At 41.0% G+C, this 12222-nt stretch overlaps 1 protein-coding gene across 1 annotated transcript in view; it reads left to right on the plus strand.

Moving 5' to 3' along the window:
* The first annotated feature begins 1171 nt into the window (after window positions 1-1171).
* Window positions 1172-12222, plus strand: part of LOC307183664 (protocadherin beta-2-like) — a 39613-nt gene continuing 28562 nt past the window's right edge. Inside the window, exon 1 of the mRNA XM_079916499.1 lies at window positions 1172-1602. Within this exon, the coding sequence (XP_079772625.1) occupies window positions 1363-1602 (240 nt within the window). The 5' untranslated portion in view covers window positions 1172-1362. The remainder of the gene's footprint in view (window positions 1603-12222) is intronic.

Here is a 12222-nt window from a genome sequence, read left to right on the forward strand (position 1 = left end):
AAGTGTTGAGTTTTTTTTTTTTTACAAATGGGAACCCACCAAATGCTCCTGCTAATGAGCATGAGACAGTGTCAGAAGACAGGTTCTAGTTTTTATATTGCCAGCAGTAGCTGTATGGACTGGGCAAGTGATTTCATCATTTGGGCCTTAGTTTTTTCATCTATTTAAAAAAGGGGTGGGGGAGATTGGACCTAATCTTTCTGAGGTGCATTATCATTCTTAAACATTCTATGATCTTATGACTGTAAAAAACTCTCAACAAATATCTTGCAAAATTTCTGTTGGGCCATTTTCAATATATGTAAGTAGTCTATTATTTAATTTCCTTTAAAATCCAAAGCCAAACATTTATCTTCATTTAATTTATCTACTATATTATTTGGAAAGTAGAGTTACATACTAATTACGAGCATGACTTTGGAGTCAGACAAAATCAAATTGAGTTCCTTCTCTAATATTTACTAGGTAGAAGATGTTGGGGGAGTAACATAACCTCTCCAGTCTCAATTTCATCTGTAAAAAAGAAATAATAATAATGTGTACCTCATAGAGTTGTTGCAAGGATTAAATGAGATAATGCATGTAAATTACTTAATACAGTACCAGTATATAGAAATCATACCCAATAAGTATTACTTTCATCAGAATCATAAGTGACAAGCCAGTCGCTTCCTAAGCGTTTGAGGGTTCTGTAGAAAAGAATGGGTTTATGCAAACCATGAGGCAAGTTGAACAGTTCCCCTATCAATGTACCTAATGGACCACGGCTTCCTGAGAGATGATGTCTGTCCCCTTTCCTTTTTCTACTGATCACTTTCTTCCAAGCCCCCCTCCCTCATTCCCATCCAGTTGGTTCACACTTCAGAAGACACTGCAGCATCTTTTTGCCTCTCCCTTGGTCTCTGGGCGGAGTGTGTGTGTGGAGTGTGCCGCGTACCTTAACACCTCACTGTTTGCCCGCTGCTGCAGCGGCCCCAGCCGGCTCACAGATACTATGACTTCAACCTTGAGCTTGCTTAACGAGTATCCTCATTGGGTGTTCAATTCCCCAGGGCTTTTTTTCCTGAAAGGGAATTGAAAGGCGAGTTTGTTGTTGCTTTGGCAACAACTTTCAACCTCTACCTAACTCTCCAGAATGAGAACATATCTATTAATACATTCGATAGACTGGGGAGTTGAGTTACTTAATGCAATTTTTCTTCCAAGTGCAAAACAGCTCACCTGGCTCCGTTAGCCTTTGGCGGCGCTGCGGTTAGAGGCTAGCAAAGCCGAGAGCAGCTGTTGCAGGAACCTGTTGGCAGAAAAGTGAAAGTGTGTACGCAACAGGTGTATCTGCTGCAGAGAGTGCTCTTGTGAGAACGGATGGCGATTGCACGCAGAAAACTCTTGCAAAGCAGGCAAGTGGGCTCGCTTCTCCTTTTTCTGTGCTTATCTGTGGGGGGTACGGCGACCATCCGCTATTCGGTGGCAGAGGAGATGGAGAGTGGTTCATTTGTAGCTAACGTGGCTAAGGACTTGGGGCTGGAGGTAGGGAAGCTGGCTGCGCGCGGGGCGCAGCTCGTTTCCGAGGGCAATAAACTGCATTTCTGGCTGCACCGCAAGACAGGAGATCTGTTCGTGAAGGAGAAACTGGATCGGGAGTCACTTTGTGGCAAAGCCGATCCATGCGTTCTGCAGTTTGAAATAGTCCTGGTGGAGCCACTGCAGTCCTTTGGCGTGGAGGTCAGGGTATTTGATATCAATGACAATGCCCCGGTTTTCCTAAACAAGGAGCCTCTTTTAAAGATTCCGGAGAGCACCCCCCTGGGTTCACGGTTTCCTCTGCAGAGCGCGCAGGATCTGGACATCGGCCTCAACGGTCTCCAAAACTACACCTTGAGCGCCAGTGAGTATTTCTACCTGCACACCCGCTTCCGCAGCCATGGGCCCAAGTATGCCGAGCTAGTGCTGGATAAACCCCTGGACGGAGAGGAGCAGCCTGAAGTCAACCTGACAATTACAGCTGTGGACGGAGGGTCTCCGCCCAAGTCTGGCACTGCCCACATTCGCGTGGAGGTTCTGGATGTCAATGATCATGTGCCCCAATTCTCTCGACTGGTGTACCGCGCTCAGGTGCTGGAAAACAGTGCCAATGGTTCTTTGGTGGCTACGGTAACTGCCACCGACCTAGACGAGGGCTCTAACAAGGAGATAACTTACTCTTTAGCTCAAAACCCAGAAGTAATTCTCCAGATGTTTCAGATTGACTCTGAAACCGGAGAGGTTCGACTAAGAGGCTCCCTAGATTTTGAAGCAATTGAAACATACGACATTGACATTCAAGCTACCGATGGAGGAGGCCTCTCTGCCACAGCAAAGTCCTGGTGGAGGTGGTGGATGTTAATGACGATCCTCCTGAAGTTACAGTCTCCTCTGTGTCCAGCCCTCTCCCTGAGGACTCTCCACTACAGACGGTAGTGGCCCTTTTCTCTATCAGAGACCAGGACATTCGAGTGGGAGGAAAAATCACTTGCTTCCTCAAAGAAGACCTTCCCTTTGCAGTCAAACTTACATTCAGGAATTCCTACTCACTGGTCACTGACAGAGGCATGGATCCGGAGGAGGTCTCTGGCTATATCACCCTTGTTGCCATGGATACTGGACCACCCACTCTGTCGTCGGAGACTGTGATAGAGGTGCTAATTATCTGACATTAATGACAATCCCCCAGTATATCAGGAAGATTCCTACATCTTGACTGTTCGAGAAAACAACAGCCCTGCAGTTTTTATTGGCAAAGTCCATGCTGAGGATCTAGATTTGGGTGAGAATGCCCAAATAATATATTCTCTGCTGCCTCCAAAAAGTGGAGATCTATCAGTCTTTGCTTACATTTCCATAAATTCAGACAATGGGAAACTCTATGCACTGAGAACTATGGATTATGAAGCCATTCAAGATTTTCAGTTTGTGGTAAAGGCAACTGATAGGGGCTTCCTGTCACGGAGTAGCCAGGTTACTGTCTGAGTGGTTGTCCTGGATGACAATGGTAACTGCCCAATGATCTTGTACCCACTGCAAAATGGCACCTTGCCCTGCAATGACCTGGTGCCTAGGTCTGCAGAGGCAGGCTACCTGGTGACTAAGGTGATGGCTGTGGATGGTGACTCAGGTCAGAATTCCTGGCTTTTATATCATCTATTTAAGGCCACTGACCCTGGGTTATTCTCTGCTCAACAACAAAATGGGGAAATCCGTACATTGCGGCAGATATCTGAGAGAGACCCCATGATGCAGAAACTGATCGTTCTTGTTCAGGATCATGGCCAACCAGCTCTTTCTACTACTGCCTCACTTAATATCCTCCTGGTAGATGGCTTTTCTGAGCCCTATCTGCAGTTCCTGGATCCATTCAAGCATCCTACAAGGGTAAATCCATCCACTAAATATTTGGTCATTTCTCTGGCTGTGCTTTCCTTTCTCTTTCTCCTCTCTGTCACAGTGATCTTCATTACACATATCTGCCAGAAGATTAAATACAGAGAAAAGTTCACAATTCAAGAGCATTTCTATGATGACTGTAATTTCTCTAACAACCTGGTATGAGGAGGAGCCAGTGGATCCATATCCCAGCCTTGTCCCTATGAAGTGTCCTCAGCCACTGGCACTGGCAATAGTGAATTCTGGTTTCTTAAGCGCCTTATGCCCAACTTCCCCTTCCCCCATGGCACTGGAGAGGTAAAAACAGAGGCTGGCTCCAGTTTACCACCAGATTCTGATAGGAATAGGTCTCAGGGGTCAGAGGGTCATGCCCAAGTATCTGATGACTATATGTGGCCATTATTCATGTCTCCTGTGGAAGTTCATTAGTCCTGGCTCTGGATATGCTTAGTTCCATAGAGACATCATGTTATTTTGCCTTTAAGTTATTTTCCATTAGAAAGTTATGCATGAATAGGGACAAGAACTAGCTCCTAGTTTTGATACATCAGAAAGCAGTTAGGTTCAAGAAGTAGAAATATAGTTTATTGTTATTCAGAAATTGCTAGATTTGTCACCTGATGAGTAGAGATCATCTTTGAATCAACATCTTGCATACCATCATTCACAATCATGCAAATGTCTGGTAAATGGTGGTCCTCATAGATAACTGGATGGGAGGAAGGGTAAAGAAGAAGAAAAAGGATTTGACTTATTTGCAAATGTAAAGGCAGATATAAGGCTAAAGAGATTCAGTTCAGGAATTAAGTTAGGTGTAGATTTCTTAATGGTTGTTGGGGACCTTAGGCAAGTCTTAAATCTCTGTTTATACACAGATATCCCATTCCTCATCAGAGAGCAGTTGTTTGAACGTAGATGAGGAAAAAAATAGACTTGTAGATAACAAATGCTATTGAACAACTACAAAACAAAAAGATATTAAAGAAGAAAGAATGCATTAATACCAATAAAGTGGCCTTAGGAAAAGATAGATTTTCATGTATTAACAGATTTGATCTTAAGCCATTTTCTCCTCTGAGCATGCAGATGTGACAACATGGAAACTAAGAAAAAGAGTTAGTTCCTAGCATATCATTCAAAAAATGAAATGGAGTAGGGATTCAAGTTAGGTTTCTTTTTGATCATCATTGTTTTGCATTTGTAAGCTATTTTAAGTTCTCTCATTCTAAAATTAAAGAAAAAAAATTAAAACATTAACATATTTCAAGGATGCTATTAATACTACCAACTGTGCCTTAACTGTTTAAAAAGTTTGCTTTAATGAGTCTTTAATTAGGTACCTTATTTTATACAATGTGTAAATTCAAACCCACAAGGGTGTGTCCCACACAGATAGGCACAACATTTGTACCTGGTATTCCAAAGGTAGAACAGTACCTCTAGTTTGGGCAAATTGCTTCAATTACATATTTAACTTTGAAATGCATATAGATCTACATTTCTAAAGTTAAAAAATTTTATACTATATTTTAAATAATATTTTATTTACTTATTCATTCATTATTTTTTTGGCTGCATTGGGTCTTGGTTGTGGCACACGGGATCTTTCGTTGTGGCACGTGGGCTCTTTGTTGTGGTGCACGAGCTTTTTTAGTTGTGGCGTGCAGGTTTTCTCTCTCTAGTCGTGGTGCACAGGCTGCAGGGTGAGTGGGCTCTAGTTTGTGGCACTCAGGCTTAGTTGCCCTGCAGCATGTGGGATCTTAGTTCCCTCACCAGGGATCAAACCCGCAACCCCTGCATTGGAAGAATTCTTTACCACTGGAGCACTAGGGCAGTCCCTTAAATTCTGTTTTTTTTTTTTAACATCTTTATTGGAGTATAATTGCTTTACAGTGGTGTGTTAGTTTCTGCTTTATAACAAAGTGAATCAGTTATACATATACATATATCCCCATATCTCTTCCCTCTTGCGTCTCCCTCCCTCCCTATCCCACCCTCCCTATCCCACCCCTTTAGGTGGTCACAAAGCACCGAGCTGATAACCCTGTGCTATGTGGCTGCTTCCCACTATCTATTTTACATTTGGTAGTGTATATAAGTCCATTCCACTCTCTCACTTCGTCCCAGCTTACCCTTCTCCCTCCCCGTGTCTTCAAGTACATTCTCTAGTAGGTCTGTGTCTTTATTCCTGTCCTGCCCCTAGGTTCATCGAACCTTTTCTTTTTTTTTTTTTTAGATTCCATAGATATGTGTTAGCATACAGTATTTGTTTTTCTCTTTCAGACTTACTTCACTCTGTATGACCGACTCTGGGTCCATCCACCTCACTACAAATAACTCAATTTCATTTCTTTTTATGGCTGAGTAATATTCCATTGTATATATGTGCCACATCTTCTTTATCCATTCATCTGTTGATGGACACTTAGGTTGCTTTCATGTCCTGGCTACTGTAAATAGTGTGGCAGTGAACATTGTGGTACGTGACTCTTTCTGAATTACGGTCTTCTCTGGGTATATGCCCAGTAGTGGGATTGCTGGGTCATATGGTAGCTCTATTTTTAGTTTCTTAAGAAACCTCCATACTGTTCTCCATAGTGGCTGTATCAATTTACATTCCCACCAACAGTGCAGGAGGGTTCCTTTTTCTCCACACCCTCTCCAGCATTTTGTGTTTGTAGATTTGCTGATGATGCCCATTCTGACTAGTGTGAGGTGACACCTCATTGTAGCTTTGATTTGCATTTCTCTTATAATTAGTAACATTGAGCAGCTTTTCATGTGCTTCCTGGCCATCTGTATGTCTTCTTTGGAGAAATGTCTATTTAGGTCTTCTGACCATTTTTGGATTGGGTTGTTTGTTTTTTTAATATTGAGCTGCATAAGCTGTTTATGTATCTTGGAGATTAATCCTTTGTCCAACGATTGATGTTCAAATATTTTCTCCCATTCTGAGGGCTGTCTTTTCGTCTTGTTTATGGTTTCCTTTGCTGTGCAAAAGCTTTTAAGTTTCATTAGGTCCTATTTGTTTATTTTTGTTTTTATTTCCATTACTCTACGAGGTGGATCATAAAAGATCTTGCTGTGATTTATGTCATAAAGTGTTCTTCCTATGTTTTCCTCTAAGAGTTTTATAGTGTCTGGTCTTACATTTAGATCTCAAATACATTTTGAGTTTATTTTTGTGTATGGTGTTAGGGAGTGTTCTAATTTCATTCTTTTACATGTAGCTGTCCAATTTTCCCAGCACCACTTATTGAAGAGACTGTCTTTTCTCCATTGTATATCCTTGCCTCCTTTGTCATAGATTAGTTGACCATAGGTGTGAGGGTTTATCTCTGGGCGTTCTATCTTGTTTCATTGATCTATATTTCTGTTTCTGTGCCAGTACCATATTGTCTTGAGTACTGTAGCTTTGTGGTATAGTCTGAAGTCAGGGAGTCTTATTCCTCCATGTCTTTTTCCCTCAAGACTGCTTTGGCTATTCGGGGTCTTTTGTGTCTCCATACAAATTTTCAGATTTTTTGTTCTAGTTCCACAAAAAATGCCACTGGTAATTTGATAGGGATCGCATTGAATCTGTAGATTGCTTTGGGTAGTATAGTCATTTTCAAAATATTGATTCTTCCAATCCAAGAACATGGTATATCTCTCTATCTGTTGGTATCATCTTTAATTTCTTTCATCAGTGTCTTATAGTTTTCTGCATAAAGGTCTTTTGTCTCCCTAGGTAGATTTATTCCTAGGTATTTTATTCGTTTTGCTGCAGTGGTAAATGTGAGTGTTTCCTTAATTTCTCTTTTAGATTTTTCATCATTAGTGTATAGGAATGCCAGAGATTTCTGTGCATTAATTTTGTATCCTGCAACTTTACCAAATTCATTGATTAGCTCTAGTAGTTTTCTGGTGGCATCTTTAGGATTCTCTATGTATAGTATCACGTCATCTGCAAACAGTGACAGTTTTACTACTTCTTTTCGGATTTGGATTCCTTTATTTCTTTTTCTTCTCTGATTACTTTGGCTAGGACTTCCAAAACTATGTTGAATAATAGTGGTGAGAGTGGACATCCTTGTCTTGTTTCTGATTGTAGAGGAAATGCTTTCAGTTTTTCACCATTGAGAATGATGTTTGCTGTGGGTTTGTCGTAATATGGCCTGTATTATGTTGAGGTAGGTTCCCTCTATGCCCACTTTCTGGAGAGTTTTTGTCATAAATGGGTGTTGAATTTTGTCAAAAGCTTTTTCTGCATCTATTGAGATGATCATATGGTTTTTCTTCTTCAATTTGTTAATATGGTGTATCACATTGATTGATTTGTGTATATTGAAGAATCCTTGCATCCTCAGGATAAATCCCACTTGATCATGGTGTATGATCCTTTTAATGTGTTGTTGGATTCTGTTTGCTAGCATTTGGTTGAGGATTTTTGCATCTATATGCTTCAGTGATATTGGTCTGTAATTTTCTTTTTTTTAGTATCTTTGTCTGGTTTTGGTATCAGGGTGATGGTGGCCTCATAGAATGAGTTTGGGAGTGTTCCTTCCTCTGCAATTTTTTGGAAGAGTTTGAGAAGGATGGGTGTTAGCTCTTCTCTAAATGTTTGATAGAATTCGCCTGTGAAGCCATCTGGTCCTGGGACTTTTTTTTGTTGGAAGATTTTTAATCACAGTTTCAATTTCATTACTTGTGATTGGTCTGTTCATATTTTCTATTTCTTCCTGGTTCAGTCTTGGAAGGTTATACCTCTCTAAGAACTTGTCCATTTCTTCCAGGTTGTCCATTTTATTGGCATAGAGTTGCTTGTAGTAGTCTCTTAGGATGCTTTGTATTTCTCTAGTGTCTGTTGTAACTTTTCCTTTTTCATTTCTAATTTTATTGATTTGAGTCCTCGCCCTCTTTTTCTTGATGAGTTTGGCTAATGGTTTATCAATTTTGTTTATCTTCTCAAAGAACCAGCTTTTAGTTTTATTGATCTTTGCTATTGTTTTCTTCGTTTCTATTTCATTTATTTCTGCTCTGATCTTTATGATTTCTCTCCTTCTGCTAACTTCGGGTTTTGTTTGTTCTTCTTTCTCTAGTTCCTTTAGGTGTAAGGTTAGATTGTTTATTTGAGATTTTTCTTGTTTCTTGAGGTAGGCTTGTATAGCTATAAACTTCCCTCTTAGAACTGCTTTTGCTGCATCCCATAGGTTTTGGATCGTTGTGTTTTCATTGTCATTTGTCTCTAGGTATTTTTTGATTTCCTCTTTGATTGCTTCAGTGATCTCTTGGTTATTTAGTAACATATTGTTTAGCCTGCATGTGTTTGTTTTTTACATATTTTTCCCCTGTAACTGATTTCTAATCTCATAGCGTTTTGGTCAGAAAAGGTGCTTGATATGATTTCAATTTTCTTAAATTTACTGAGGCTTGATTTGTGACCCAAGATGTGATCTATCCTGGAGAATGTTCCATGTGCACTTGAGAAGAAAGTGTAATCTGCTGTTTTTGGATGGATATAAATATCAATTAAATCTATCTGGTTTATTGTGTCATTTAAAGCTTCTATTTCCTTATTTATTTTCTGTTTGGGTGATCTGTCCATTGGTGTGAGGTGTTAAAGTCCCCCACTATTAGTGTGTTACTGTCGATTTCCTCTTTTTTAGCTGTTAGCAGTTGCCTTATGTATTGAGGTGCTCCTTTGTTGGGTGCATTTATATTTATAATTGTTATATCTTCTTCTTGGATTGATCCCTTGATCATTATGTAGTGTCCTTCCTTGTCTCTTGTGACATTCTTTAAAGTCTATTTTATCTGATATGAGTATTGCTACTCCAGCTTTCTTTTGATTTCCATTTGCATGGAATATCTTTTTCCATCCCCTCACTTTCAGTCTGTAGATGTCCCTAGGTCTGAAGTGGGTCTCTTGTAGACAGCACATATATATGGGTCTTGTTTTTGTATCCATTCAGCAAGCCTGTGTTTTTTGGTTGGAGCATTTAATCCATTCACGTTTAAGGTAATTACTGATATGTATGTTCCTATTACCATTTTCTTAATTGTTTTGGGTTTGGTTTTGTAGGTCCTTTTCTTCTCTTATGTGTCCCACTTAGAGAAGTTCCTTTATTATCTTTTGTAGAGTTGGTTTGGTGGTGCTGAATTCTTTTATCTTTTGCTTGTCTGTAAAGTTTTTGATTTCTCCATCAAATCTGAATGAGATCCTTGCTGGGTAGAGTAATGTTGGTTGTAGGTTCTTCCCTTTCATCACTTTAAGTATATCATGCCACTCCCTTCTGGCTTGTAGAGTTTCTGCTGAGAAATTAGCTGTTAACTTTATGGGAGTTTCCTTGTATGTTATTTGTCATTCTTCCCTTGCTGCTTTCAATAATTTTTCTTTGTCTTTAATTTTTGCCAATTTGATTACTATGTGTCTCGGTGTGTTTCTCTTTGGGTTTATCCTGTATGGGACTCTCTGTGCTTCCTGGACTTGGGTGGCTATTTCCTTTCCCATGTTAGGGAAGTTTTCGACTATAATCTCTTCAAATATTTTCTCAGGTCCTTTCTCTCTCTCTTCTCCTTCTGGGACCCCTATAATGTGAATGTTGTTGCGTTTAATGTTGTCTCAGAGGTCTCTTAGGCTGTCTTCATTTCTTTTCATTCTTTTTTCCTTGTCCTGTTCTGCAGCAGTGAATTCCACCATTCTGTCTTCCAGGTTACTTATCCGTTCTTCTGCCTCAGTTACTCTGCTATTGATTCCTTCTAGTGTATTTTTCATTTCAGTTATTGTATTGTTCATCTCTGTTTGTTTGTTCTTTAATTCTTCTAGGTCTTTGTTAAACATTTCTTGCATCTTCTCGATCTTTGCCTCCATTCTTTTTCTGAGGTCCTGGATCATCTTCACTATCATTATTCTGAATTCTTTTTCTGGAATAATGCCTATCTCCACTTCATTTAGTTGTTTTTCTGGGGTTTTATCTTGTTCCTTCATCTGGTACGTAGCCATCTGCCTTTTCATCTTGTCTATCTTCTGTGAATGTGGTTTTCGTTCCACAGGCTGCACGATTGTAGTTCTTCTTGCTTCTGTCATCTGCCCTCTGGTGGATGAGGCTATCTAAGAGGCTTGTGCAAGTTTCCTGATGGGAGGGACTGGTGGTGGGTAGAGCTGGCTGTTGCTCTGGTGGGCAGAGCTCAGTAAAACTTTAATCTGCTTGTCTGCTGATGGGTGGTGCTGGGTTCCCTCCCTGTTGGTTGTTTGGCCTGAGGCGACCCAACACTGCAGCCTACCTGGGATCTTTGGTGGGGCTGATGGCGGACTGTGGGAGGGCTCATGCCAAGGAGTACTTCCAAGAACTTCTGCTGCCAGTGTCCCTGTCCTCATGGTGAGACCCAGCCACCCCCCACCTCTGCAGGAGACCCTCCAACACTAGCAGGTAGGTCTGGTTCAGTCTCCTATGGGGTCACTGCTCCTTTGTTTGGGTTCCGATGCACACACTACTTTGTGTGTGCCCTCCAAGGGTGGAGTCTCTGTTTCTCCCAGTCCTGTCAAAGTCCTGCAATCAAATCCCGCTAGCCTTCAAAGCCTTGATTCTCTAGGAATTCCTCCTCTCGTTGCCAGACCCCCAGGTTGGGAAGCCTGACGTGGGGCTCAGAACCTTCACTCCAGTGGGTGGACTTCTGTGGTATAAGTGTTCTGCAGTCTGTGACTCACCTACACAGCAGTTATGGGATTTGATTTTATTGTGATTGCGCCCCTCCTACCATCTCATTGTAGCTTCTCCTTTGTCTTTGGATGTCGGATATCTTTTTTGGTGAGTTGCAGTGTCTTCCTGTTGATGATTGTTCAGCAGTTAGTTGTGATTCTGGTGTTCTTGCAAGAGGAAGCGAGAGCACGTCCTTCTCCGCCATCTTGAACCAATCTTCGACTTTGAGACTTTTGAAGAGTACTGGTCAGTTATTTGTAAAATGTCCCTCATTTTTTCCCCAGTTTTATTGAGGTGTAATTGACATATAGCACTGTTTAAATTTAGGGTGTACAGCATATATTGTGAGGTGATTACCACAGTAAGCTTATAGTTAACAAACATTCCCTCAACTTGACATTGTGTTTGTTTCTCGTAATTAGATTGATGTTATGCATTACTGGGAAGAATATCACAGAAATGATACTGTGGCCTTCTCAATGCATCATATCAGGGGGGTACATGTCAAAATGTCTTATCTAGTGATGTTAATTTATTTTGGTAAAAAAACAAAATTTACTGTGTTGACCATTTTTAAGTGTACAGTTCAGTAGTGTTAAAGTGATGTTAATCTTGTTTTGGGTTTTTTTTTTTTTTTTTTTTGCGGTACACGGGCCTCTCACTGCTGTGGCCTCTACTGCTGCGGAGCAACAGGCTCCGGACGCGCAGGCTCAGCGGCCATGGCTCACGGGCCCAGCCGCTCCACGGCATGCGGGATCCTCCCGGACCGGGGCACGAACCCATGTCCCCTGCATCGGCAGGTGGACTCTCAACCACTGTGCCACCAGGGAAGCCCATGATGTTAATCTTGATCACTTGGTTAAGATAATATATGTCAAGTTTCTTTACTGTAATGTTACTGTTTTTCCCTTTGTAATTAATAGCTGGGGAGAGACAGTTTGAAACTATGCAAATACAATGTTTCTGCTTTAGGGACTTCCCTGGTGGTCCAGTGGTTAAGACTCCACATTCCCAATACAGGGGGGCCCAGGTTCAATCCCTGATCAGGGAACTAGATCCCACATGCCACAACTAAAGATCCCCCAACCCTCAACTAAAGAAATAAAGAAAAGATCCTGCA

The sequence above is a fragment of the Stenella coeruleoalba genome (assembly GCF_951394435.1).
Source record: "Stenella coeruleoalba genome assembly, chromosome: 3".
NCBI classification, from domain to species: Eukaryota; Metazoa; Chordata; class Mammalia; order Artiodactyla; family Delphinidae; genus Stenella; species Stenella coeruleoalba.